Below are 27,396 nucleotides of genomic sequence, written 5' to 3'. Positions count from 1 at the left end.
CAGAAAACAGGAGAAGGTTCAAAGAATTTCCACTAGCACTGTGCAGAGGAAAACTGTGTTTGAATGAAACAGGATTTAAGGTGTTGAATAATTGAGTATTTGTGGAAGCAGCACTGAAGGACACACAGTACGTGAGGACAGTCACAGAGGTTTAAAAGGAGCCCTCACCACCTCAGCCACTCCAGGGATTTGCTGCCTCTAGATCCAAGCAAGATACTTTTGGACAATCAAATTTCTCTTTAAGGGGAAAAAAAAAAATCTACTGCAATTTCCAGGCAGTGCTTGCAGCCCTGTCTCAATCAGGTCTCTCATCCGTGACATCCACTTGGTTTTGACCATTCAAGAAGATTGTCCTTGGTTCTGCCCCAGCTCTCCAGCAATGATCCAAAAGGAAAAGCAGGGAACGTGAGGAAGAGAGGACTCAGACATGCAGCTCTGGCTCATTCCCCCATCTACCAGGACTGAAGTGGAAAGGTGTGAGGAATACACCTAGAGCAAATGGCTTTAGAGCTAAATTTTGTATTTCTGAATTAGAGCTGAGAATTACTAGAGAAAGAAAGAGGTTCACAGCATGAAAAGCAAATTATACCAATTATAGTTTTTTTGGTAACAGGATTTTTAAGGAGAATGAAATAATTAAGTGGTGATAGCCTAATGACCCTGGAAAAGCACATGCTCTTCCAATTGCCTGTGTGCCTTGGACCAGCAGGGCCTGACCTGGAAAGAACATCCTGTATTAACAGAGAGGAGGGAAATGCTCACAAGATGGACAGAATTTGATCCCAGAATTGTAAAGTTGGAGGCAACTGATGTGGGTACCTAATTTCACACTGGAGGAGGAGCATATATGTATACATTAAGAAAATCCCTATGGCTGGTATGGGGCTGAAAGACTCCAATAGGAAACACTAAGAACATTCCTCAGACATTTCATAGTTAAATCCAACTGAGAGGTTGTTTTTCTGAAGCTTTCTGGTCTGAGCCAAGCTGTCTCCTCAGAGATCCCTTGGGAAGAGGGTTTCTCTGTGCTGTCTGCACAACATAACCACATGTCCTGTGTGTAGGACACTGGCTGTGCTCAGAAATAACCCTGAAGGGCTCGTTCTGAACCAGGGGGAGTCGGGTGATGCCTCAGGTTTTAGCTTTTATATTTTTCAGACTCTGTACTGCTTTAGTGTGTAGTTCTGAGCTTCATATTAGGGCATGGTGAGCTCTCTGCACAGAGTAGGTAGACAAAAACAATTCCTTCTCTAGCTGGGGACCAAGGACAAATGATCCAAATTTCACGGCCAAGAGTACGAACAATGGGAACTGAAGAGAGAAAAACAAGAAGGATGGGACTTGTTAAGCTAAAGCTATAATTGGACAATTAACTCCAATATGCAAATGAACCAGAAGTTACAAAAGTGTGAGACCCCGTGACTGGTTGTCCATTTTGTGACCATTTTGGTCCATCCTGGGTGCAGCCCCGGTTGGGCTCTTGCAGGGCCCAAGGTGCATCCATTGAGGCCTTTTAATAAATCCCTGCTTTATTCTTTAGCTCTGTCAGGTCTCTGTTCTAGGCCAGCCTTCCCAAGGCACCACGGGGTCCCGAGGAGCAGCACTCACCCAAAGAAGTCTGCCTGGTCGGCTGTGCCATACAGGGAGGGGGACAGCAGCAGCTCGGGGTACTCGGTCTCCTTGGTCCTCAGTGTCCCCAGGCCCATGGCAGCCATCACGAAGAGCACGGGGAGGATGACCTGGGCGATGAAGCCGCGGACGTCGCGGCGGGTGTGGTGGAACCTTTTGATGAACAGGGCTGAGGTTCTCTTCAGCAGCAGCGGCAAACCCCGCAGGCTCTTGGACCTGATCAGGAGCTGGTCTGGGCACAAAGGATGGCACTGGGTCATGGCTCAGCATTTGTGCAGTGCAGGGAAGTGATGGGTAGAGCACTCTGGGAGGAAATTTAGCTTCCTGAACACTTTTACAGATGGCAAATCCAAACTACTATGCGGCATTCACATTCTCTGAAAAAATCCCTTTGCCCAGGATTTTCTCCTGGGAAGCTGAGAAGCCTCAGAGAAAAGGAAAACAATTCTCATCTCATTTGCTTCTCCTGTGTTTTGCTCATCTGGAATGTGTTTGGTGATTGTTTACCCACAGGTGATTGTTTCATTGGATTCTGCTGTGAGCTGTTTTAACTCATTGGCAAATCAGGGCCAAGCTGTGTCAGGACTCTGGAAAGAGTCACAACTTTTCATTATTATCTCTTTAACATTGAGTAAGTATCCTTTCTGTGTTCTTTAGTATAGTATTCTTTAATATAATATAGCATAATAAAGTAATAAATTAGCTTTCTGAGAACATGGAGTCAGATTAATCATTCCTTTGTTGAGACATTCCCTGCAAATACAATACTACTAAGGTGGAACAAACCAGGATGAGGCATGGCACAGGACTCCAGTCAAAAGCTCATGTAACACTAGTATTTTCTTAAATTTCAAATGTGTACGTGTAGTGACCTTCAGTGTGGGACCTTGCAAATATGCATCCAGATGAAATAGGTTGTCTACATCCTACCTACCCAGCTGCAGCTTACAGGAGAAACATATTTTTCATTTAGATTTGCAAGATGAAATTTTTCATAATTTAAAAAGCAGGTCCTCAGAAAAATAAATAACAGAATTAATCCTGAAACAAGAAAACAAGCACAAGCCACTGGGCCTCTTGCATGGACAGGTTTTGTGGTATAGTAAAAGCAGAGCCAAATCCTGTGCCAGCTATTCTTCTTTATGAAATATTAACCTGTATAATATACCACGAAGGAAATCCTTTTCAGCCTTTTTAAAGGGTGAAACAAAACACTCTACATGAGTGACTGTTTACAGTAACATTTAGAGTGCAGGTTTGCTTTGAGAAGTACAAAAGTACCTCTCTGTGTTGTCCCTTGGATACCTCTCTGACTATAAATGGTATATTTATAACTACAAAGCAGTGTTTCTAACCCAGGTATGTCTCATTCTTGGGTTGGACCACCTTTAGGAGGTCTCAGACCCCTAGGGATAATGGTGTAGCTTGGTTCTCTTCTGAATTTACCCCACTGTCTGCTCCCTTGGGCTCCTTTACCAAACTGCAATGTCTAGGGCACAGCAAAAAGCACCAAGGAGCTCAGAGCTGTGCTGCTTTTCCAACAGACTAAGGGATTTCCTTAAAGTTTCTTTCCAATTCTTCTAGTTATGGGGAGATAATCCTCTACATCTATTACAGCAATTACTTTCAGAGGTACACATTTAGTCTTTCACCCACATGCTGTATTTGATTAGATTAAAACCTGGATCAATTTAAAGGAAGGCAGATGCAAACAAAACCCCTTCAGTAATTTATCCTGTGATTCAGGTTAAATTCCAAAGCAGGGGATCTAAAGGACTGATGAGTGCTGTATTTCCAGTGATTTATAAGTTTTGTGATTCCTGGCTGGGTGAAATGTGGTTTTCAACAAAGAAAGAAGACAGGGAGCTCAAATCAGTCCATCTGTCAGCGTTTGCATCTGCAGTAAATCTGGAATAAACCCTGTAGGTGATTGAGTACCATCTCTTTCTGTGAAGGTGTCTGTGCTCACAGACATTTCGTCACCACCAGTGTGACCACTGACTCCAGGCAGCTGATGGGGCAGCACAGCAACTTCTTGCTGGTCCTTCACAAGCTCTTTTGTCAGATTGAGGAACACCTATGGAGCAAGAAAATATGAAGAAAAATTTGTCCAAATGACTCCATTTACCAAAACAATTACCAGAATCCACTCTCCTGCTTTGTAACTGTAGTTGGTGCAGTAGTTATGTACTATAATCTTCTTTCTATTCCCTTTGTGCTCAGTGAGAGAAATTAACTTTTTTTTTTCCATATAAAAGTGTTGTCCAACTCCTTGTCACCTCCTGTCTCTGTTCTGCTGCAGCAGTGGAAACTCAAACCTCTTTCCCTGGATTATTCACCCTCTAGCTCCTGACAATCCCACTGCCTCCATGCTGGGAGTGTGCAGTCATGGCACCCAAGCTGCACATGGGACATGATGTACAACTGAATCTTGCTGCCTTAGGAAAACCCTTTAAAGAAAGCAAGAAATTCTGAGCAGGAAGGTAATAATCTCCCTCCCCCCTTTCTGCAAGACACGGGTCATCACTGCTCATCATTTACTTTTTATTTCTGATGCAATTAAATGTGTTTATTTGACCAGAGATTTCCCATGGGCAGAGAGGTGCCTGTGTTACTCTCTCCTTAGTCAAACTCCAGTGCCTCATTTGCTGTGTAAAACATCAAAAGCAAGGTGAGACAGTGCATTGGTATATGTATAGATTTACAGATGCATCTACACACTCATGTGTAACCCCTTCCTCCCTGCCTGAAACCCTCAGGTAATTCCTAACATGCCCAGAGAGCAGAGCCACACAGTGCTGTGAAATTAATCTCCAGCACATTCCAGCAAATCCAGCAGCTCCTGAGCTTGTACCTCTTCCACAGTTGTGTTGGAAATCCCGTAGCAGCCCAGGTGGAGATCATTCAAGCTGGTGTCCAGGGCTCTGAGAAGGGCCTGGTAGGCCCCTGACACTGTGGACTTGAAGGGGGGAAGCACATACACCAGCTCTCCACCAATATCCTCCTTGAGATAAGCCTCTGGGAGATAGGACTGGATCAGGGAGGTCACTGCTGTGGTGTCACATTCCTCTATCATGTTCTGAAAAAGGAGGAAAACACTCTGTGGTCTCTGAAAAGGCTGCATGGTCAACCTTCCTCCTGCAGGACGTAGCCCAAATCCCGTCCCAGAGCAAAACTGGTATGTGATCTCAGTCCAGCTATCCAACATGTCAGGGTAAATAAGAAAAGCTGATGAAAGTGGGTGTCTGAACCCACTTGAAAAAGGGATGTGTGACAATCTCCATCCAAACCTCAGCAGGTTGGGCTGAATCAACTGCTTTGCACTGCTAGAGGTTTGTAGTACAAGAGAGAAAAAGCCTGGCCAGCAGAGAGCATAACATGGCTGCCAGAACAAACTCACTCTTTTTCCTATGAAAAATGGGGCTTGCTCATGGGTCTTTTTTTACTTTCTTTGTCTCCAGTGCCAGCAGTCTGGAAGAGGGGCTGGTGTCTCGTGGTACCTGTGTGCTGGGGCTACCAACATCACTGTAATAAATGCTAGCAAGAGCAGAGTTCCCCACTCCTTGCAAGCAGAACACTTGGCCCAGACCAGACACTATGGATGGGCTCTTTCCATCTGCTTTATTCCTCTGAACTCCAGAGTTCACATTCTGCAGCCTTGCCTTTAACCTTCAAGAGGACCCTGGTCTTTTTCAACAACTGAGATTCCTGTTTTCACAAGGCCATGGAGATCACTCAGCTCCTGCCAATACATCCCTCAACCAGCCCTGATCACTCCCTTGGAGACAGAGCTGCCAGGAGCTCTAGGTCCAGCTCAGACACAAACCTTCTTTTTGGTGAGGGTCAGGTGGTAGCCATCCCCAAAGGTTTCCTTGAGGTAGAAAGGTGAGCCACAACATTTGAGCCCTCCATGCTCCAGGAAGGCGATCCGGTCACTCAGAACTTCTGCTTCATCCAGGTGATGTGTGGAGAGAATGATGGTTCTGCCTGGAAACCACAGTCAGCACAGAATGAACACCTGGTTTTATGGCAAAACTGGATTTTAGAAGGATTTGGGTTACTTTCTTTTCTTCCTCAAAAACTTCTGTGTTTCCCTACATAATGATATAATTGCAGTGCTTCCAGAGCTTCCCCTTGCTCTGGATCAGCCCATGGCAAGTAAGTCCACATTGTTAAATCAATACAATGAATGTTTATAGCAATTTTATTTTATCACATTCTGGTCAGATCTTTCCTTATCTCAACAGTGAGACAGCAGAAAGCCTCACTGAATGAGGGGACACAGAGTATCAGGTGAAAATCAACTGTATTTTTTGGTAATTATTAGTGAAATTGGATGAAAGGCAACAAGAGAGACAAATTTTACAGTATTGTAAGCTGTGTTCTATGGTGAAGTTATTTTTAAATGACACTGTGAATTTGGATGCACCCTCCAGAACTGCAAAATCCCAGTCTCCCAAATTTTTTTCTCTCTGGCCTCCAAAACCCACAATTCAAAGCCACTGATACCATCTTTGTAAAGTGACACAAATCACCTTTGTCTCTGGGCAAACCTCCTCTCATCACAGTACCTTTCTTATTCTTGGAGATGATTTCCCAGATACTCCTGCGGGAGCACGGATCCACCCCCGTGGTTGGTTCATCCAGAATCACCACCCTGGATCCCCCCAGGAGAGCAATAGCTATGGATAACTTCCTCTTCATCCCCCCAGACAGGGTGCCAGCCAGCTTGTGACGATGGCTGTACAGCCCAGTCTCCTTCAAAGTCCTGCAAAACAGAGGGAAAACAACCCCCAAAAGTTGTCCTTCAAGCAGGGAATCTGAAAATACCTGAAAAAACTAACTGGAAATAAAAACCTGCTCAAGTATGGACTGCTCTGCTGAGTGGTCACAGTGTAGAGTCACCCTGCAGCTCAATCATTGGGATTTTAGTTTAAAACATTTTTGAGGATGTTTTCAAAGTTTTCATCTGACAAGTCAAGGTTAAAGGCTCAACCCCATCAACTGAGACACCAAGATCCAAACTCCCTGGGATGTTCTGGCTGCTTCATTTCTCTGCAGAACCAATAAAGCCAACATCATCTTTCTGACTGGTTGATTAAATCTTTTCCCAGGGCAAACTGTAAAGCAGTGAGGAGTAGACCCTTAGGCCTATAAATTCATCTCCAAATAATTGCCACAGCAGCCTGTAAACCCCCCTGGAGAAGAGATATTGTTTTCTTACAGCACAGGTATCAATATATTCCTCTAGTCAGAGCAAGGCACCATTTGAACCCTAAGCTGGAGCTGCAACAAGACCTCCAATCCACGATTTTGAGCTTTGCAGGGGCACTGGCACCACCACACAACTATTTTGACAGCCCTCTCTCCCTTCTGCCCCCCTGCTAATTCTGTACCTCTTCACTTCTTGGTAGAGGTCTTGTTTGCTGCAGTGAGGGACTTTGATGTAGCCATAGAGCAGCAGGTGCTCCTTGGTGGTGAGGTAGTTGAAGAGCACGTCGTGCTGCATGCACACCCCCATGTTCTTCCTGATCACCTCCTGGTCAGTCCTGATGTCTTTGCCATACACAATGATCGTGCCTGATGACGTAGGGAACAGCCCAGTCAAAATAGATCTGAAGGAGAAAGAAAGGGGAAGTTAGGAAAAGGAGGAAGGCATGGGTAATTTTTTTCATGTGGCCTTGTAGCTGTCACCACTTCCAAGATTTTTTTGTATCCCACTCCTTCCAGCCAGACACCACTGCCCACTGTGTGTTCTGCTGCCCAGCCATGCTCTGGCAGAGCAGAAGCAAATTAGCATCCATGAACATCCCTGTTCCCCTCTGTGGGATTGCAAGGGCAAGCTCCAAGCTCACCCTGGCTACTCCTCAGCTCTCCTGTTACCTGCTGCAGCCTCCCTCTCCCTAGGTCAGAGCACTGCATATCCCACACACTCAGGAATGCCCTTGACTTCCAGTTTAATTACTGGGAATTCATGCAATGCAGTTACTCCTTATTCTCTGAGGTTTGCCTGGAGTGCCCACACACCTCATATTGTAACCACAGCTGAGACTGAAAACCACCTCCTCATCTGACTAATCACAGAGAGCATGGAGACCTGATTTCACTGCCATTACTCATGAGAAATGGGAGAGGACTTCTCGATGAGACACCTCACAGTGGGCAGCACTTTCATCTACTTCAAGCAAATAATCACCCACCAAGCAGGAGCTGAGTCAAACTCCCTGCTCAGAATAACTACTTGCACATTACAGCTCATTTTTGGTGCTGTCCTGCAGGGACTAAAGGGAGAAGATGCATCTCAGACCGCCCTTCACCTTCACAGAGTTTTTCCTCTCTCCCGGGACTTCAAACCATCATTTAAAAGCAGTAACTTGTGACCTTACTCAGGATTTGAAGCCTGTGCTAAGTTTCAGGCAGGTTTTATACTTTTCTGCATATCACCTTTGCTACACTTTGTAAACAGAATATGAGGTGAATTGATAATAAGCTGAGGTGAAGCACGCATCTGTCTTACTGATTTTGGCTCTTCTGAGGCTTCTATTTATCAGCTTAATGTTCCTTTCAGAGATATGCACATATATATCAGTGGAGAAATCAAGTTCTACAGGTCTGTTTTAGTGCTGTTATCTAACAAGTCAAATAATAATTTATAAACAGCAAGGCTGAAAGGCCAATGCATTAATCCCCTGCCATTCCAGCCCAGCCAACACATGACTCTGTACAGCTGAAGTGTATCTTTATTAAGTTTTCTTGCCAGTATCACTTCAGCTTTGGTGTGTGCATGAGCTCCCCACAGGTTCCAGAGCAGCCTAACCCCAGGCCATGGAACAAAACACCTGAACAGCTGCTGTGCTGTGTATCCCAGGTATCTCAGCAGATTAAAAAGCACGTTCCTAAGCAGAAAAGGACCTTTTAGAACCTAAAGAATTCTAACAGATGAAGGAACTCCTGAGGTCATCCATGAGAAAGATGAAACTACAGGAGGGATTTGGCCTAGTGAAGCACCTTCCTCAGCCTCCCACTGCTGCACAGCTCCAGTGCCCTCTTGCTCACCCAACCACACCCCACAGGATAAAACAGAGCTGCTTTAAAGGATACACACATGGTTGTAGTTTTCCCAGCTCCATTGTGTCCCAGCAGGGAAGTGATATTCCCTTCATAGAAGTTGAGGCTGAGGTTGTCCACTGCAGCTTTGGATCCATAAACCTTTGTAATGCCGTGCAGGGAGACTCCCAAGGTGAGGTCGGTGGGCTCCGGTTCCACATGAGGTTGGGGGGCACCTTTGACACCAAAGAGAAGGGTCAGGGACAGCTACTGCAGTGCAGCAGGTGGTGTGCTACTTTTCTCATCTCAGAGGAAACCAAAATACAGCAAAGGCAAGTGCCTTTCAGCCAGGAACACTGAGAACATGTCACCAGATCTGTATAATTTTGAACTCTCTGGGATTTTCCTTTTTTACTTCTGAAGCTTCTAATAGCTCCTGACAACAGGCATTAATCAATTCTGAAAAGGTCTCATATTTAGGTGTTTCAGAGCACCTAACTTTATTTATACTAAACAAGCACAGAAAATTAGAGGTCATGAAGCAAAACTATGGATTTCAGTTCAGCAAAACAACTTATTTTCAGTTAGGTGGAACCAGCAGGCTTTTATGTGTGATCTCAATATTTTACAGGCTAATTATTTAAAGAGATAAGCAAGGAGGCACACATGCCCTTTGCCAAGTGGAAACCTGTATTTTCTTGCCCAAACAAAAGTGTATTTCTATACAGAGAGACAGGCATGGAAGGTAACTGCCCAACTACAACACACATGAATATGAGTGTGAAAATCAGTACTGACTCTCCACAACAAACAGGAAAAACAAATCTAATTTAAGGGCCAGATCTCCATTCATGTGAGTACCAGCTTTCAATATTTCCTATGCTTCAAAATAACAATCAATGGTGTTTTCTGAGTATGGTGCCCCTTTACAAATTTGGCTTTGTTTACCCAAAATGTAAATTATTATTATTGCTACGCCTTCCATTATCCACATACATATCTTGTTGGGGAGGGTGACTTCTTTCCTTAACATCAGCTTGGAGAAGAGCAGGCCTTTTTGTTTCTCATTCCAGAAGGGCAGGTAGCTGTTGTATTCAATCCAGTAAGATGGAAGCAGTGGGAAGTACCAGGGAGCAGCCATGCCATATCTACCTGCAGGAACAGGAGTCTCATTCAGGTGTCTGTTCCTCAGGAAGTGCCACTGTTGGGGTGCACTCAAAATAGCAAAAATTAACTTCATAGAGATCTCTTGATATGTTCATGCACTACCAAGGGCTTGGTAGAGACTTTTTCTGATTGGCACAATAGGAAGCACTCACTAATTTGTTATTCTGAGTAACTCCATAGCTGGAGGGCAGGAGAACTTACATTTTCCACTGGGTAGATTTCCGTATGCCAGTGAACTGCTTCATTAGGTGGGGAAGAAAAGCAAAAGACAAATGTACTGGCTCTTGCCCAAGGCAGGAATTACTTTTTGAAACCAAATGATGTAAGTAACACAGCTCAAAATCACTCAGCTGACAAATGCAGTCTAACATGCTCCACTCTCACCCACCAGACTGCAATCACACCCTCCTCCTGTGTCCTTGGCTTCAGCTTCTTCAGGAGACCCACCTGAGAAACCCTAATTCTCCCTTGCTCTGCTCTCTCTCAGCCTCTCTTTAACAGGCTCAGACACCCACAAAGTCATGCTCCCTTTGGCCTGGAACAGTGTGTGCACTGTCTCACTGCCTCAGCCAGCTCTGTGTCCACTGCTCTCCAACAGAGGTGCTACAGCACCACCCTCAATGCTTTGCATCCTTACCTGGGAAAACGTTCCTTATGTACCACCCCAGGATGAAGTAAATGAAGGAGTCTATGAGAATGAGCCAGCACATCCAGCCAAAGGAAGTGTTGTCTCCAATCATTGGGGACTTGTACATGTTGTCCCACTGCAGTCCTGCAGAGAGGAAGTGAGAAACACACTCAGAACTCCTCTCAGGCTGTGAAATACCACCAAAGCCTGGTTCAAAGCCTGGCTTTGTCAGCCATAAACTCACCTATGCCCTGTGCCTCGTAGCGAGCAATGTATTGACTTGCATAACTGAAGGCAGTTGGAGACAACAGACTCTGGGGAATAAACAAAATTGAGAACAGGAAACATTTGAATTAGTCTCAAAGAGAAGTCAGGTCAGTCAAGCAATCAGGTACCTCATTGGGTTATTCCAATAGCCAGAAAAATGAGGGTTGGGTTTGTTTTTTCCCCAGCAGTCACAAGGAGCACTGGACCAGGGCTGTGATGGGAAGTGCTACCTGGTGACAGGCTGAAATGCTCCTTAGAGCTTGACTTTCTTTTGCTTCCACACCCAGGACACAGCTTCCTCCCTCATACAGGGCTTTATTTTAGGCTTTTGAAATACAGCAGTGCTTGAGAATTACCTCATAGAGCCATGTGGTTAATTTTTTATCACTTGCCTTAATAGATATAATTTCCTGAATTTGGTGACGAGTCTGGCTTCTGGAACCTAACATGGACCTACTCTGCCCCTTGGTAAGAAATAAGGGTTCACATCTACTCCCATGTGTAGGAATTTGAGACACAGGAAGCCAGAGGATGATCTGAGGCAGCAATGAGCAGAGCCAGCCCTGCTACCCAAACCCCTCACTGAGACAGCCTGGTTTTTCAGAGTGGGTGAAAATAATCCATTTTCCGTTGCAATTCCAAAGGGGAAAGTATATAGTTCACACTAATGTGATTCAGCTGGCAGATTGGAACTCACTAAAATTCCACAAGGAGTGCCTTCAGTCAGGGGACACAGCTAATGCCAGGTGTCCCCCAAATGGGTCATGGCCAACTCTCCTACCGTGCCTGTCACCACCCGCTGATGGAATTCAGAAAGGCACGAGATACAGTAAGAGCTGGAGTGAGGTCCCTGAAGAGCTACTGAGGTCCCTGCCTCCACACATTACCCTGCCTGGGACTAAGGAGAAGCAGAACTCACCAGGAGGCTCTTGACAGAGAAGCTCAAGTGGTTCTCGATGACGAGCAGCACGATGAAGGGGAAGAAGGTGAGGATGTAGACGAGGCTGCCCACCAAGGCCGCGATGTTGGTGTTGTTGAAGAACACGCTGATGAAGTAGCTCATGGCTATGATGGACAGGCTGTAGTCCATCAGGTACAGGAACAGGAGTGCTGTGTCTGTTTTGGGAAGGATCTGACCCACTTTCAGAACAACAATGAGGAAGGTGACGGTGATCAGGAGGAAGATGGCGCACTCGATGAACCAGGCGATGAAATGGCTGCTGGCATTGACACCCATCATCTTCATGTACTGCAGAGAGGAAGGTGAATAAAACCCAATCACAAGTGGCATTTGGGAGAAATGAAGAGATCTTTCTGCTGATATTGAATGATTTCTTTTTCCAGCTTCTGGACAGGGCTGCAACCAGACCATGCTCGTTCTCTCTAGGGACAAACCACGCACTCCCATCTCAGGAATGCCCAAGGACTGCAAAGCAGTCTGTTGGAAAAGAACAGCCCAGACAGGACCTGCAAGGATCAAATGTCACAGCCCACAGGCTCCAAAGCAGCTTCTGGCCTTAGATTTGTACGTTTTCTAAAGCCTTTTGGTAATTTTAAAAATAATGATAATTGATCCAGTGGCTTAAGCCTAAAAGCTCTCAAATGTCTTTGAAACCAGACGTTTCTCACACAACCCCAAGACAAAAAATAACAGCTAAATTACTATGGTCAGAAGGAAGAAATATTAATTTATATTAGCTGACGATTAATTCCCCTACTTGCATAAAACTGTAAATTTGTATTGATAAATCCAGAAGAAACTACATGTGCTGGTGTCTTCTTGTGGATTATTACACAGCTAAAAAGATTAGTGATGCCCTGGTCCCCTGGAGACAGTGAAAATCGTTGCCTAAATTAGAGTAGGGGGCTGCCAGGAAGCACACACTGGGGTTCATTCATTTTCCATCTCATCACAGGCCAGAGTGTCCTTTCTTGGAAGTTTTTTTGGTGAATCAGTATTTGTTTCCATGGTGTAGGATAAAAAACAAATCTGCACAAAGCTTTTGTTGCTTGCTGAAGCTTAGTTTGACAAAAGTTCTTTGCTGTTCATCTCTGTTGACAGTGATCACACTGAAAACCTGAGTTAATTTAATAAATTCCCAATGTCTCAATGTCATTTCTTTTCCAACAGGCAACCTGAATGAAGAACTTCATTTCAGAGGAGCTGATGTAATATGTAGCACCTTCTGAAATATTAAGTATAATAACTTCAAGGATAGGAAATAAGTCACTTTTCATGTCTTTGTCCCCAGTAGGTATGACTCAAAGTCAATTTTTAGAGAGCTTTAAATCTTCAGAAACCCTGTAATTTTGTGAGATGCCCATGTTTCCTGTGTTCAGCACTGCAAAGCAATATTCCCTCCACTTGAAGGGCAAACACCCTGCATCTCCATGGCTTTGAGCTTGATTATAATGTCAGAACTCACACACTGCAGGTCAAACAATAGGTATCTGGAATATTTTCCTTAATGCTTGTTTTGCTCCATTTAATATTGAACATCAGACACGCTAACCAGGAATAAGGAAAATCTGTTTATAATTCTGCACGCCCCAGAAAGTTTCCCCGTACCTCATAAAGCCTCAGATCTTTCTCCTGAACGAGTGTTTTAACAAAATCAGCTATAAACAGCACCCAGGCAGCCATCAGAGCAAATGGAAGAGAGTAGGTCACGCTGGTTAAGAACCTGTAAAAGGCAAAAGCAGGCTTTAGCTGAATACAAAATGTTCTGGGGATTAAGGCTTTATACAAGAATATATTTTTCAGAACAATACTCTGGCACAGGAAAAGACATGCTTATATTTCAAAATGTGGAGTAAAATTAATAATTACAAAAAAAGACTCCTTTGCCATTGCACTGGATTTTCTATTCATCAAACTCCTGACTGCTCAGAATATTTTTTTTTTTATGTTGCAGAGGGATTTCCTTGCTCAGCAGCACCACTGGCAGGAGCAGGAAGCACCATGAGCAGTGGCATCTCCTGCCTCTCTGATGGGCTGCATTCCATTTGGAACCATCACAGCACCAGCCATAATTCCCAGCTCTGTTCCCAGATAGAATGGCCAAATTTCATGACCAGGCCATATTTCCTGGTGCTGGAGTGTGGATGTGGGTGCTTTCCTATAAGCTATCTGTCCTACCACCCCACAGGACAGGCAGACCTAGGGCACATTTCTTGGCTCCTCATTTTAATTAAAACCTTCTCCCAGTGTCAAATGCATGAAGAAAAAAAAAAAAAAAACAAAAAAACCAAAAAACAATGGCCAAAAATAAATTTCTCCTTTTGACATGGAAAGCAAGTTTTTATAGCAGAGGATTCCCTTCATGGCACCTTCAGGGTCTGCATTTTCCATTTTCTTCCTTAATTTATAAACCTGACTTTAAACCCATAATCAGTGCTATTCCTGGAATAGTGTACAATAACAGTGACAAATGAACATTGCATTTGTTTTCAAACTTTTTTTTACCTGTAAAGCTGAAAATTTCCTATAATCCAGCATTTTAGGAAACGCTTCCATGCCAATTAAGCCTTACTTAAAAAGAACCAGGAAAGGCTCCTAAAAATTCAGCATGGCCCAACACCCCTTGTGTACTAGTTTATATCTATATCTATATATATATATATTTCATCCCCCCTTTTCTCTCCAGGATGATAACTGTGCAATACCAATCAATAAGCAGGCATTTTGTGATGACTTCTGCTGGATGCAAATCCAAAGCCTTGAGGTATTTTAATAATTGAGCAAACACATCCCTCTGAACCTGGGCTGGGGAGAGGGAAACCCAAAGGCAAGTGGTTTTCCCAGCAGGCCAAGAACAAAAAGAGGCAGACAGCACTGGAGTCAGTGCTTCCAGCAGGCAGTTAATCACTGCACAAAACTCTCTCTCAGCAATAACCCAGGAATTTGCTGCAGATTGGGTTTGGATGCTTCCTGCCTGTGTGCTGGGCACATCCCATGCTGCTCCCCTGAGGAGGGGTTATAGGTGCCCAGCTCTCTTCAGTGACAGCTGACACAGGAGATGAACAGCTCTGCCATGGCTCCTAAATGATATCTTACCCTCCCAAAAAATCTTTTGGCTGACCCAGTTGGCATGGAGGTTTTTCAGTAGGAAAAGCTCCTAGGTCCAGCCTATCATTTTGCTCCAAGGGAGACCCTCAGTAAGGGCACAGTGACCCTCACATCTATCAATCCTTCTTGCTGAACATCCTCCAGTGCTCCCTGATGGGCCCTTAAATCCCTTCCCTGCATGTTTTCCACTCAGTTCTGGCCACCATAAAACTCATAAACCTAGGCACCCCTTTTATCCCCCCAAAAAATCAATTCTAAGTTCTGCTGCACTGTCTGCATGTGAACACCTACAGAAGAAGCCAAAACTCATATTTAACCAAGTTCTGCCAGCTCTCAACCCCACTCTGTGTAGTAAAACTGGGACAGGGAGTTTTACCTGCTGTAAAACCTACAAAGTTACCATCACAATCCAGATATAAAAAGAGCACTGAAAACAAAAGATTAGGCAAACTAAACAGATCATCTTAGAGTCAAAAATTCCCTCTTTTGTTCAACCCCTTGAGAAAAAGAAATAACTGAACAGAATTGAATTATTTTTATGCTATGTGAATGTGGAATTAAAGAATGGTGTACTCCACAAGTCTGACAAGATGAGTTGACACAAAACATGAAGGCAAAATCCACCCAAACTTACATATCCTTGTTGTAGCAGGGGTAGGGCATGGCCTGGACCTGGACAGCTATCTCCTCTGGCTTCTTGCCAGTCTGCAGCTCAATGATGGCCCTTTCAATGCTGTCCTGGATGTAAATGAAGGCCCGGCTGTAAATCTGGCTCTGGGAGGTGGAGTTGTGCGGGCCCACGGTCCAGATGCGCTCGCGGATCCTGTTGGTGGTTTGGGTTATCCTGCTGCTCATTCGGATGGTGTAGTTGAGCACAGGAGGGAGGGACAGGCCCCCAGGAACTGAGTGGCCAGGCCTTGAAGGCAGTTTGAAAATGATACCTGGGAAAAGAAAGGGAAAAGGCTTTCCTTTGCAGTTGACAGCACACACAGATACCTTATTTTTACAAGGTTTCTTCACAGAAATTTTTCTATCCAGAACATTTTTCCTCATTATTCCATGTATAAAACATATGATAGTATAGAGGACAAACAGAGAAAAAAACTGCTACAATGGGAAAGGACAAATATCACCAGGGTTTGAAGTTCCAAGAGAAGCAGAAGTTTCTATCTGCCCCTCAATTATGAAGTACAAAACCAAACAGGTCACAGGATTTACGAGTAAATACTAATTGAGGATCTAATCTTCAAATATTAATTTGTACTAATGATACAAATGTAAGTTCCTATTTCCTGCTCCCTCCACCCCTCTCTGCAGTGTGATCCCACAATCCAATCCCACAAATGTGAAAAGTGTGACTTAGAAGACTCAGTACACCATTATGGTGCTTGGCTGGAATATCTCAAGTGATTTATGACCTTCTAATAAATTGAATTGTCTCATATTTGGACTTGAGGATCTTAAAGGTCTTTTCCAACCTGAATGATTCTGTGATACCTTTCTTGATTAAAGCACCTTTTCCCGTAGCAGCTTGAAAGGAAATGGCTGCACAAAGATCACCTTGGGGCAGTGGGATTTTATTCAAACTGAGAATTAACCAAGAGAAATCAGCAGTTGACCACAGACAGGGGAGGTGTAAGGGAAGAGGAGGCATGAAAAGGAGGTCTCAGTGTGCAGGTCCCACACACACGTGCTCCAAATCAACTGCAGCATGGTGGGAGCTGTGACCACAACAGTTGCTGGGGAAAAGCCAAATATTTTATGCTGCATTCCCACACTCTATCAGGCAAAATTCAATTGTCAGGGGGATTTGGGACTGCCACATACTTGCAAACAGCTCGTTCTTCAGGAAGAGCTCCTTAGCCACCGCTTCCAATTCATCCAAGTCCTGCACTGCCCGGATGCGGTTGAAGGAGACGCAGGAGGAGACGTTCACAGCCAGGGCAGCCAACGTGTTCAGCTGATCAACAACGTCAGCGTTGTTCTGCAATTCCAGCCGGATATCATCTAGGGAAAAAGCCCACAGACAAACCCTCCAGCATCACTACACCCAGCAAAAATCCCACTCCAGCTTTCCACTCCTTCACGCTGACACCAGAAAGGAGGAAAGAAAACAAAACAAAACCCATCATGCTAAATATGAAGTGTGAAATACATTTCTGCACTCAGCAATGCAATGAAGGCATGCTGTTGACCCAGTTTTTATGTTAATCATTTGTAATATGCTCGTGAGTTTGCCTTTGGGAGGATGCCAGCAATGGGATGTGACAGCCATCCCAAATCAGAAGTCCCCACTAACCTGCTGAGGCTTTAGACATGCACGTGGTGCTCACCATTCCTTCCACACCCTCTGCTTTAGGATGCAATAACTCGCCTGTTGAGCTGCCGTGTCTCAGGGGAGGACACGCTTTATCCAAGCACATCAAGGCAGAGCTGTGAGTGCTGTGCTGATGTGTGGACTGAACCTGATGCTGCAGTTAATAAAGATGCTGCTGTTTGCTGGCAGGTTTCAAAGGTGGCTGCATAATGCAAGGGAACTAATATGGAACAGCTGCTACAGGCACTGTGGCTTTATAGGGAGTTAAGGCAGGAGTTGTTGCTCATGAATAACACAGGGGTCATCACCAGCTGGATGTAAATGACTGCAACAGACCATAATCACTCTTGGCTGCTGCTGGGCTTTGCTGGCACAGTCCAGATTTATGGTGACATGCCTGGCCACTCACTGCAAAAGCAGGCAGGGACAGCAAGGCCAGGCAGGAAGGGACTGTGATCCCCGTGCTGTGCACTCACAGGGGATGTACCCACCAGCACTGTCACTGGTGATCCTCACACTGCACAGCAGCAAATGTCACCTTGGAGGGCCTTGCAGCAAACTGCAGCAGAGCATCTCCTGCATTGATGCCTCTGTCTGCATCAGCCTGGGTACATTTATCTGATCCCTGGCTGCTCTGCTCTGGAGAGCTTCTCATCTGAGCCTCGCTGCGATGCAAGGGAGCTCTCCACAACAGCTCCAGCCGAGTCCCAGGTAGCTCATTTGAAGCCATAATTACGGCTAAACAGTGTCCTCCAGTGGCCACACACCGCGGCAAACCTCCCCCTGGAACACCCAGGAGAAACATCTCCTCACACCAATGCTTTGCTCTCGAAGAGTCGTTTCCCTGGAAGATTTCTGCATCACAGCAGGGATTGCCTTTGCCTGGAGCCTCCAACATGGGCCAGGGAAAAGCAGGCTAGGGGATGGCTGCAGCTGGCTGACGCTGGAGCTCCCAGGCCTGAAGTGCAAGGGAGAGGGCAGCACATCATGGACACACTTACCCAGCTCATTTATGTGATTCAGGAGCTCGGCTGCGTCCAAATCCACCATCAGCTTGATAAAAACCTGCACAAAGGGATTCTGCAGGGCGTTCTGTCAACAAGCAGAGAAAGACAAAGCATCAGCTTGACCAGGAGCTTCTTGAGCTCACTCACTCAATTCTAAACCACAACTGAGCAGCTGCTTTCACTGGGTATTTGTACTGCCCCCTCCCTACTCCCTTCACTCTGCATCAGCACTGGGAATGTCCTAGAGAGCTCCCTGAGTCCAAGTCAGTGCTTCTTTGAGTCAAGAAAGGATGCCTGCTGAGTCTCCACCAGGCACTAGAGTCCCATCAAAAAAAAATCATGGATAATTTCAGTTATTCTAGAAGTAAATTTCCCTTGTGTCTGTTTAAAGTCCTGTGAACACAGCCAGCGCACAGCGCGTAGGCAACCAAAACTTGGAGATCAGCACAGGTTTTTGTTTGGCTGAATATTTCATTATTCCACCAATGACTGCAATCAGCAGAGAATATTGCATTTCACTTTTGCACATTCCACTCTGGATTTTCTCTTGGTGCCATGGAAATTAGAATGAATTCCAGCCCCTAAAATTAACTGCTAATGTTTTTGGCTTCCAGGGATGTCATTTTTGTAAGAAAAGGAAACAATTTTTACTACAGAGAATGGGAAACAAGCATGTGTAACGTTACAGTCTACTACTTTCTGTATCCAAGCAAGGTTAGGCTTCTTAAGAGGGGGAAAAAGAAATTTCATTTACATTCACTGAGGTACAAAACATCTTCTAGCTCTTATGTGTGTACCCAGAACTACACGCTTATTATAGATACTATTTCATTTCCTGAAAAATTCATTTCTTGCCTAGTCTTGGCTGGCTGGATCAGTCCATCAAGCAGAAAGTTAATTTACAAACTGAAGAGTGCTCCCTGCTCATCTCAGCCCTCCAGCAGGCCCCGGCACAGCCAGGGTCAGGGAGCATATTACAAAGAGTTCATTTGAGAAAGAGCATTTGCAGGGAAAGGTGAGTCAGGAGCATCTCTGTTAAGGGAACAGGCAGGCACAGAAACTGAGAGGGGTCTCCCCAGCTGAGCTAAGATGTCCCTGGAACCCCAGTTTACTTCAGTGAACAAATCCATCCTCTCAGGTCCCTCCTGGCAGGAGACAGAGGGGAGGTAGGAAGTCATACCTTGATCATTGGAACTGTTTGGTTTAACTTAGTCAGTGAGTTCAGGATGACAGGAGACTGGTCCAGCCACTCCTGGGACTTCAGGGCTAACTCAGCCATCTGCTCCAGGGTTGCATTTGACTACAAAAGAAGCCCACAAAACAAAAGGATTAATTTATTCATTACCTTACAGATTTTAACCAATGAATAAATCAATAAAGCAGTTGAGACCAAATTTGTTTTCCTTAGGATTTTTCCTAGCATCCTCTCATTGTTGGGCAAAATGCCCCTTAAAACACTGAATTTATGCAAGCACTTAAAAATATTGTATTTAGAGCATGCCTTGAATATCTGCTTTCCTTCTGCCTCTGGTCTGCCTGTGAACAAGCACTGCTTACAGCATTTGTCCTGGGAGGCACATCTCTCCTACTGGCTGAAAATACGGGGGTGAAACTTGATAAACTGAAGGCCTTAAACAATTTTCCTATAAATATTAGACCAACAGCAGCTTCTGGAGGGAAGATTCAGCTAAAGACAAAAGATGACTCATAAGGCCAGCAAGGCAAGCAGGAAAAGATAATTTGATGAATACTCCAAACAGTGAGAAAGCAGCCCTCTGCTTCCCAGGGAAACAAGGCTGTGCTAGATAAATTACAACCCTTTGCAGTGGGTGTATCCTGATGTGCTGGAGCAGAGCCATACCTTTCCCATGATTGCTCGAGTTTCTGGGGTATCTGGTGTGAAAAGGATCTTCCCAAGCACCATTGGTTTTAAGAAAGACCAAATCAAAGCTCCAGTGGGGGTCTTGACCAGGTCCAGGTAAAAGGATAAGCAAAACGGGGCTGCAAGGGGAGAAAAGCAAACAAATTGCACAGAGAACAAACAGACCAGACACAAGAAAGCTGCCAGTATGTTTTTTCTCCCATCTGCCCAGTTTGTTGCTGTGGCCAGTGAATGACTTCAGGGCCCTCTTCACTGAGTGATCTAATGCATCTTGACAAAAGCAATCCACCCCCAAGATCTCCTGTTGCTGAACTCAAGACAACAAGAGTCTGGCTGTTCGAGCCAACATTATCTGCTTGAAGGTTAAATGGAGTTTTGTGAACTCAGAGGAGCTAATAATGTCAGTACAGTCAGAAAAACTACACATCAAGAAAAAGCAGTGACCTGTCGAGCCCTAGGACCAGATCATCAACAAATGGGAGGCAGCGTCAAGCACTGCTCTGCTGCACAGGCAGTTTTCCCTTTGAACATTTATGGAAATAAACCACCAATAATTAGGGCAGTGCAGATCTTCAGCTACCATAAATAATGAGCACTTCCAGCCCTCAGAGACATATGGAGAATAGCTCAGCACTAGATCTGTCTGGAAATAGCAGAGTTCAGCTCTGAAACGTTTGTGCCCTAGGGAAAAGCCAGACTTACTGGAATCCTGAGGAATCCCATATTTCCTCATCAGCTTTTGGACATAGACATCCTCTGCATGAGAACTGTTGCTTACAGGGTCTCCAAAGTCTGGAAGCAAAGACTCAAAAAACAGGGGTGTGATCTCCTGGTTGCAGAGGACTTTTGACATGGATTTAAAAGTGCCATGTGTTATCCCAGAGTTGTTTGGTTTAAATAATGCCTGCAGAAAAGACAAAATACAAATAAATCCTGCACACTGAAAGCACCCCACTTGGAGAGAAATAACAGAATGAGAAGGAAAGGACTGAACATTTTTATATTGCTTTCTTATGAGAGGTTTGCATTTACAAAAATAGGAACTTTCCATGGAAATCATGCATTTTTTTATTATGACAGAGGTGGCACATTTATTTCCAGGTATGACAGCCAATGTGGGAAGTGCCTAGAATGTGTGCACAGAAATTCCCTGTAATGTGTGCCTGGTGACATTCACACACCTGGGTTACAACACAGATTTGTCACATGGATGTGCACATCACTGTCCCCATCTAGTCCATGGCTGCACGTGGCTCTGCAATGTGCAGGCAGAATGATGACCAGGAACAGTTCCTGTCACTTGTGTTCTCCTGGACTATGGATCAGAGATGGATTGGACACTGTGCTGGATGAAGGCAGTGCACCCTGGAGTTACTGCAGCTGTCAGAGCAGTAATGGGTTTGTACTGAATGTTTTGGGCAGGCTGGAGGCTTTGGGTGTGATCTAATGCACACTAAAGCCCAGGCAGTTTTTTGCTGCTGACTTTGGTGGGTTTGCCTTTAGTGGGCAGTTCCCTAGCTGTTTTCACCAGCTGATCCTTCCAGTATTTTGCTGGAAGTCCTCTCTCCTTTAAGGCATTCTTGCTCCAAGTGTTCCTTCCACAGCATGTGCTCCCCACTCATGAGCACATGATGGTCCCACTGCTCCAAATCAAAACTCTCCCAGGAAGGCAACACAGAATCACAGAATGGATTGGGCTGGAAGAGACCAAAAAGCTCATCTCATTCCAGCCTCCTGCCATGGGCAGGGACACCTGCCAGAAGCCCCATCCAGCTTGGCCTTGAACACTTCCAGAGATAAGTTTGATAGAGCTTTTTCTCAGAACACTGTTGCTTTGAAACAGAATCTATGGTTTAATGCACCTGTGGCTTCTAGGGTAAGAAATTACTGTAGAAACCATTTCAGTGGCATTTTGCCTCAAAAGCACAGGCAGACTACACATACCTTAGTCAGTGGCATTTTCCTGGACTGTCGGAGCTTTTTCAGGGAATGAATAGCTTGTAGCAATGGATCAATGCCAGATTCAACCTGATGTCTGAAATATTTCATTTTTGTCAGAAGGCCTAACATCTTGTCCATGGGTTTCTGAAGTTCCTTGGGGAAAAACATCTGCAAGAGGCAGGAAGGAAATCAATTATGATGAGCAGGACTCTGCGTGCACAGGCATGCACACGCCCATATTGTGTTAACTCAAACATGAGCACTGTGGGATTTTCAAAACTGCAAGGAGGCTTTACAGAGTGGGTGTCTCATGGGAAATGAATGGGATTTGTATTCCTAAATCCCCAAGCACTTTTGCAAGCCATTCACCTGAACATTACATAATCTAACAGTGTATTTCCAAACACCTACAGTTGGGAAATGTGTGTCATGCACTGGCTGGGATATGATCAAATCTCTCATTTCACACAGTACAGGTGTCAAACACTGCGAGTGACTTTTGACCTGAGCCCAAATTCATTGGCACTGTCATTTAACAACTTTTTTTTTTACCCAGGATCACTCCTGTGCTTTAAAATACATGCTTACTATTCACTTCTCTGTGAATGTTTTCTTAGATGCTGTTGCTATAGCTGGGGAGGTTGGGGGGGAATTTCAATCATTTAATAACTTTGCAGTTCCAAATAAATAGGGAAAAGATATTTTATAGGACTTTTTCCAGGGCTTCCCTTTTCAAGGAATCAAAAAATTTAGCTCATTTTTGGGTCAGCTGGGAGTGTTCAAGAGGTTGTGACAGCACATAAAGGATACTAGCAGATAGGGAGGCATTTAGAGTAGGTCCAGTGCCTTTAAATGAGGTTTGCTGCTTTACACCAGCTGGGCTTCTCATTTATATCCATGCTGTCACAGCATGGATATGCAATAAGAATTGCTGCATGAGCAAAGCCTGATCTTTGGCTTATGTAAATCAGTGTAGCTTCTGGCCACTGCAATGATATTTTATAACCTTTCAGCCACTGCGTGCAGCAAAGACTGTAGAAACCACTCTAAAAATCCAGCACTAACCTTGTATAAGAAATTGTAAATGTCCAGGTGTCTCAGCAGGGTGACCCCAAGGAGGTAGGTCCTGCGAGTCCTCTCTGCCAGAGGGAGGCTGCACAGCTCCTGCACCACCACTTGCAGCTGTGGGTCCTCCAGAAGGACACTGCAGGACTCCAGCTGCAGCACCTGAGAGAGGAGCTGGGTGTGCACAAAGGGGAAAGAGAATTGTTAGGGGTGCACACTCCACCATGCCTGGGTTAATCCTGTCTGGCTGTTGTTCCTCCCACAGTGCCATATTTCAACCACCCAAGAAGCAGAAAATGCCTGCCCATTACTCCTGCTCCCAGGGACAAATCCTAAGGACTGTGTTTTACTACCCAGCTTGCACAGTAGTAAAAGCTTTTGTGGCTTCAATTTCTCACTGACTGATGCAGGTGAAGTTTGGAAAAGAGCATGCTCTTTGGGGCCCAGTCCAAAGAAGGGGAAAAGCATCTGGAGCTCTGCTTGCAGGAGCAGGAGGCTGAGGAAGGGAAGCTCATCTCTCATTCTGGGAGGTTATTTTTGGACCCTGAGTGCTCTCACACGTTGTGGTTATAAATGTACTTTTTCACCTGGACTTGGACAACTTCTCAGCAACCAGGACTGACTGAAGGCCCTGCTCAGCCCCCATTGGTGTGTCCCAGAGTTGTGCCCTGCTGCAGATCAGAGCCATCCCTCTCCAGGCAGTGCCTGGCTGCTGACCAGCTCCTGGTGGCAGCCAAAGGGACCACATGGCTCCCAGTCTCCAAAGGCTGGGCTGACAACAGTGATGCTCCCACTGCATTCCTGGTGGCCATCCCAATCCATAACATGCACTGCTATCCTCTTTCTATCCCTGTGGGGTCATCTGTGCTGTCACACACCCAGTGACCTGCTCAGCTGCATTCACTAACAAATTACAGTTTTAATGGTCTGAACAGTAGAAAGCAACAAAACCTCCTAAAAGGATAACAGCAAACTTACCTGACTGCTGTTTTCTGGGAAAGATGCTTCCAGAAGAGCATCAATGCTGGCTGTGGACATTCCTGTTGCGTTTCTGAGGTCCTCTTTCAGCTGGTCCACATTTTTAAACACATCTCTTAACTTTTCTGGAATGAAGAGTCAAAGAACAATTGATGTTACAGCTTTCTCCAGACACACAGCAAATTTTAAGCACATGGAGAAGACTTTATGTGAAGTATGGGAGTGTGGTACTTCACTGCTGGTAAGAAAAAATTCAAAAACAATTGGAACATACAGTCATTACTTCCTGAATTTTACAGTCTGGTTTGTGGGCTGAAGTTATCACGTCTCAGGACAGCAAAATTTGCTCAGATGGAAAGACTTGGTGCTTTCTTTGTAAAGAAAACAGTGTGATCTTGAACAGTCTCTAGAAGTACCCCGGATAAAGGATCCCAAGGTCATGGTGTCTGGTTATTTCATTAATACCAATTCTTCCTGGCAGCTAGGCAGTTCTGGGATTTCCAGCAGGGAGTGTGGTACCAGTGGTGATGTTTACCAACATTGTAAAGAAAATACAGAAGAGTACCTTGCTTGCTCGAGTCTGTTAAACCCTCAGTGATGTTCAACATGGAATTCAAAGCAGCCATATACTGAGGAATCTCTTGAAAGAAAGCAATTTCTGGTACATTTTCTTGAAGCCTGAATTGGAAAAACAAAACAACAAACAAAACTGAGAATATAAAGAGAAGGCAAGAAGTCATTTCACAAACAGAATACTAAAACAGTCTAGCTCAGAGGGAGAGCCTCACCACTTCAGCTGTGCCTGGATGTCTGTGGCATCCCCAATGAGCACATTTTGGAGCTCCTGGGAGATCCTCCTGTGACTCAGCACGTTGGTCACAAGCTGGCTGCTCAGCTCAGCAGCACGGAGGAGCTGCTCCTGAGCCTGGCCTTGCTCACACAGCTCCCCAAAGGGAACCTCGGGGAGGTGGCAGAGCTGCTGGATGGACTGAGAGCTCTCAGAGTCACACAGAAGTGCTGTCAGATCCCGGAGGCGAGAGATCTTCAAAGGACATTTTGAAAAAAGGAAGACAAATGCACAAACAACAGTTAGATGACAGAATTACAAAAGGCAAGCTTTAAGGAGTCTAGCTGTCCCTTTCTGTCTCTCCTTAGGACTAAGATTTTAAAATACATATATATTTAGTTCATTCAAAAGGTCTCCAATAGAACAGTTTGGGACAATCATTGTGTGAGCTTCTGGCAGACCTGGCTGGATCTGATAAACCTTGCAAATCTTAACATGTCATTTCCCCTGCCCAACACTCTTAGACAGCAGTACTCCATTGGACTTACCTGTTTACCAATTAATCTTCTCAGAGACCAAATAAATCTACCTTGCACAACAGGTTTAGCCTTTCAGATACCACCTGGTCATCTTCTGCAGCACAGGAAAGGGACTTGGCCAGAAGTCAGAGCTTCCCCATCTGCCAACCCGTGTAAAATTATAGGCCTTTGTTGTTATGGGCTTCCCTCTTGTCTGACATCATTATTTACATTATCAGGCTCTTATGGGAAGAATTATTTTCAGCTTTATGCCCTTAAGTAGCTGTCACACTGAGGCTCATCATATTATTGTTACAGATATATTACACAGCAACAACATTGCACACTGCTGTATTTTTTTAAAAGGACTTTTAAATGCTATTTCTCATATGGAGCAATAGACTAAAGTGCATGCATGCTATTAGTGCAGTCATGAATGCATGGGCTAAGAAGCATTTTATTCAAATGAGGCACTGCCAAACCCAGAGCTGGTGAGGGAACTCCATGAACCAATGCTGGTGCTTAATCTCAGAAGCCATTCTGGTGTTGTGTGACATCTGGGGCCACAGGAGCATGTGGGGACTCGACTCCAGCCACGCTGGTGCTGGCACAGCAGTAACCCAGTTAGTCATGCTGCTAACTGCCAATTAGGAGTGCACCATTCCATGGATTTTCAGCAGGGCAGAGGTAGCTAATCCCTACTGTGCCTTCCAGAACTCCTCCCTATCTCCTCCTCAAGTGAAGCTGAGGCATCCTAGAATGACTGCAGCTCTGCAAGGTGCTTCAGGAAGTCTCAATATACTGAATTTTAAGACTAGTGGTGCACTGAGGAACATGCTGCCACTGGCCACCTCTGCAGTGCTCATCCTCCTAGGAGAGCTGCTGGAAAACAGAGCCATCCTATCCAGCACATGGGAGGACAGGAACACCTCTACCTCCTCTGAAAAATGGGTGTACAGTAGGGACAGATAAAAGAACAAGTTCCTCAATGCAGTTTACAGGTGACCTTCACATATAGGCAGCAGACAGAACACAGAGTTTCATCCTAGTTTTTATCAGCTGTTCTCTTAAGAAAACTTTTTTCCATATTCTGTTTTTCAAAACCACCATTGCACATTCATGTATCACTGCGGGATGTCCTTCAAGTCAGCATTTTAAGCAGACTCACTTTTAGCTTCAGGAGCTCTGGTATGGATGAATGTTTCTCAGAGGTATTATTTTGCATAAAAGAGTTCTTTTTCAGATGAGTTTGCTTCAAAAGCAGTGTGATGTTTTCTGTGCAGGGGAAAAAAACAATAGTTACTCCAGACAAAAATGCCAGAAACTTCACAGATGGGAATATCAGCACTTTCATTCTGAGGCCAACTGAGCATTGCTATTTTCCCCCAAACTCCTGTGGCTGAGGACCTCTGAAATCACAGAGCAAGGCCCAAACTGTAATCTGGGTTATAAGGGATTGAGTTCAAGTAGGTGCCCAGTTCCTAGTGAAATCCACCCCATCCTGGTAATAGGTGCAAAGGTAAAACCTCTCAGGTGTTACAATAAGCACAAATGATGAGTATTTATGTCAAATACCATGTTAACTCTCAGAAATAACTGCTGTAATATTACAGCTACATAAAGCCGTGAAGGGAAAGAGGTTTCTGTTTGTAACATTGCTTTGTCTGAGTGTCAGCAACCTGTCATCACACCAAGAAAAAGAGATGTGCCTTCTGGAGAGACTGGGATGGAAGCTCATAATCCCAATGTGACATAACTCAAACAAAACCCCAGCCTGGCTTCCCCAGGTCTCACAGCTCCAGTTAATTGCCAGCAGATAAAACCCTGTAACACCATTCCCACCATTAGGCAAAGCACATTCCAGCTGAGGCCCCTCAGCATTAATGAAATCATGATCACCTGTCAATTGCCCATCTTCAGCTTCTGCAGCATTTATTAAACACATCAGGTAAGGGTTATAGCTGCTATTCGCTGTCACCTGCAAGACGGTGTTTTGAAATTCTAAAAACAGAAATCTGAAAAATAAGATAGGAATTTAAATCAGCTTCTCGTTCAAAAACAAGGTATGTATTAGTGAGCAACCTGTCAGCTATG

The 27,396-nt window shown here is 44.8% G+C and overlaps 1 protein-coding gene across 1 annotated transcript in view; it reads right to left on the bottom strand.

The window, feature by feature from the left end:
- ABCA12 (ATP binding cassette subfamily A member 12) overlaps window positions 1–27,396 on the bottom strand; it is an 84,686-nt gene that overhangs the window by 21,346 nt on the left and 35,944 nt on the right. Inside the window, exons 13-37 of the mRNA XM_064433591.1 lie at window positions 27,202–27,317; window positions 26,471–26,577; window positions 24,786–25,039; window positions 24,563–24,675; window positions 23,998–24,122; window positions 23,020–23,193; window positions 21,958–22,122; window positions 20,716–20,917; window positions 19,993–20,132; window positions 19,312–19,431; window positions 18,126–18,216; window positions 16,635–16,814; window positions 15,442–15,748; window positions 13,308–13,422; window positions 11,658–11,987; window positions 10,716–10,785; window positions 10,481–10,615; window positions 9,673–9,828; window positions 8,735–8,912; window positions 7,026–7,244; window positions 6,201–6,397; window positions 5,456–5,616; window positions 4,484–4,708; window positions 3,568–3,706; window positions 1,609–1,861 (exon numbers count right to left, since the gene is read on the bottom strand). Of these exons, the coding sequence (XP_064289661.1) occupies window positions 1,609–1,861; window positions 3,568–3,706; window positions 4,484–4,708; window positions 5,456–5,616; window positions 6,201–6,397; window positions 7,026–7,244; window positions 8,735–8,912; window positions 9,673–9,828; window positions 10,481–10,615; window positions 10,716–10,785; window positions 11,658–11,987; window positions 13,308–13,422; window positions 15,442–15,748; window positions 16,635–16,814; window positions 18,126–18,216; window positions 19,312–19,431; window positions 19,993–20,132; window positions 20,716–20,917; window positions 21,958–22,122; window positions 23,020–23,193; window positions 23,998–24,122; window positions 24,563–24,675; window positions 24,786–25,039; window positions 26,471–26,577; window positions 27,202–27,317 (4,272 nt within the window). The remainder of the gene's footprint in view (window positions 1–1,608; window positions 1,862–3,567; window positions 3,707–4,483; window positions 4,709–5,455; window positions 5,617–6,200; window positions 6,398–7,025; window positions 7,245–8,734; window positions 8,913–9,672; window positions 9,829–10,480; window positions 10,616–10,715; window positions 10,786–11,657; window positions 11,988–13,307; window positions 13,423–15,441; window positions 15,749–16,634; window positions 16,815–18,125; window positions 18,217–19,311; window positions 19,432–19,992; window positions 20,133–20,715; window positions 20,918–21,957; window positions 22,123–23,019; window positions 23,194–23,997; window positions 24,123–24,562; window positions 24,676–24,785; window positions 25,040–26,470; window positions 26,578–27,201; window positions 27,318–27,396) is intronic.

This window comes from Passer domesticus, chromosome 10, assembly GCF_036417665.1.
Source record: "Passer domesticus isolate bPasDom1 chromosome 10, bPasDom1.hap1, whole genome shotgun sequence".
In the NCBI taxonomy this organism is placed as follows: domain Eukaryota; kingdom Metazoa; phylum Chordata; class Aves; order Passeriformes; family Passeridae; genus Passer; species Passer domesticus.
This window is presented reverse-complemented; position numbering and strand designations above follow the sequence as displayed.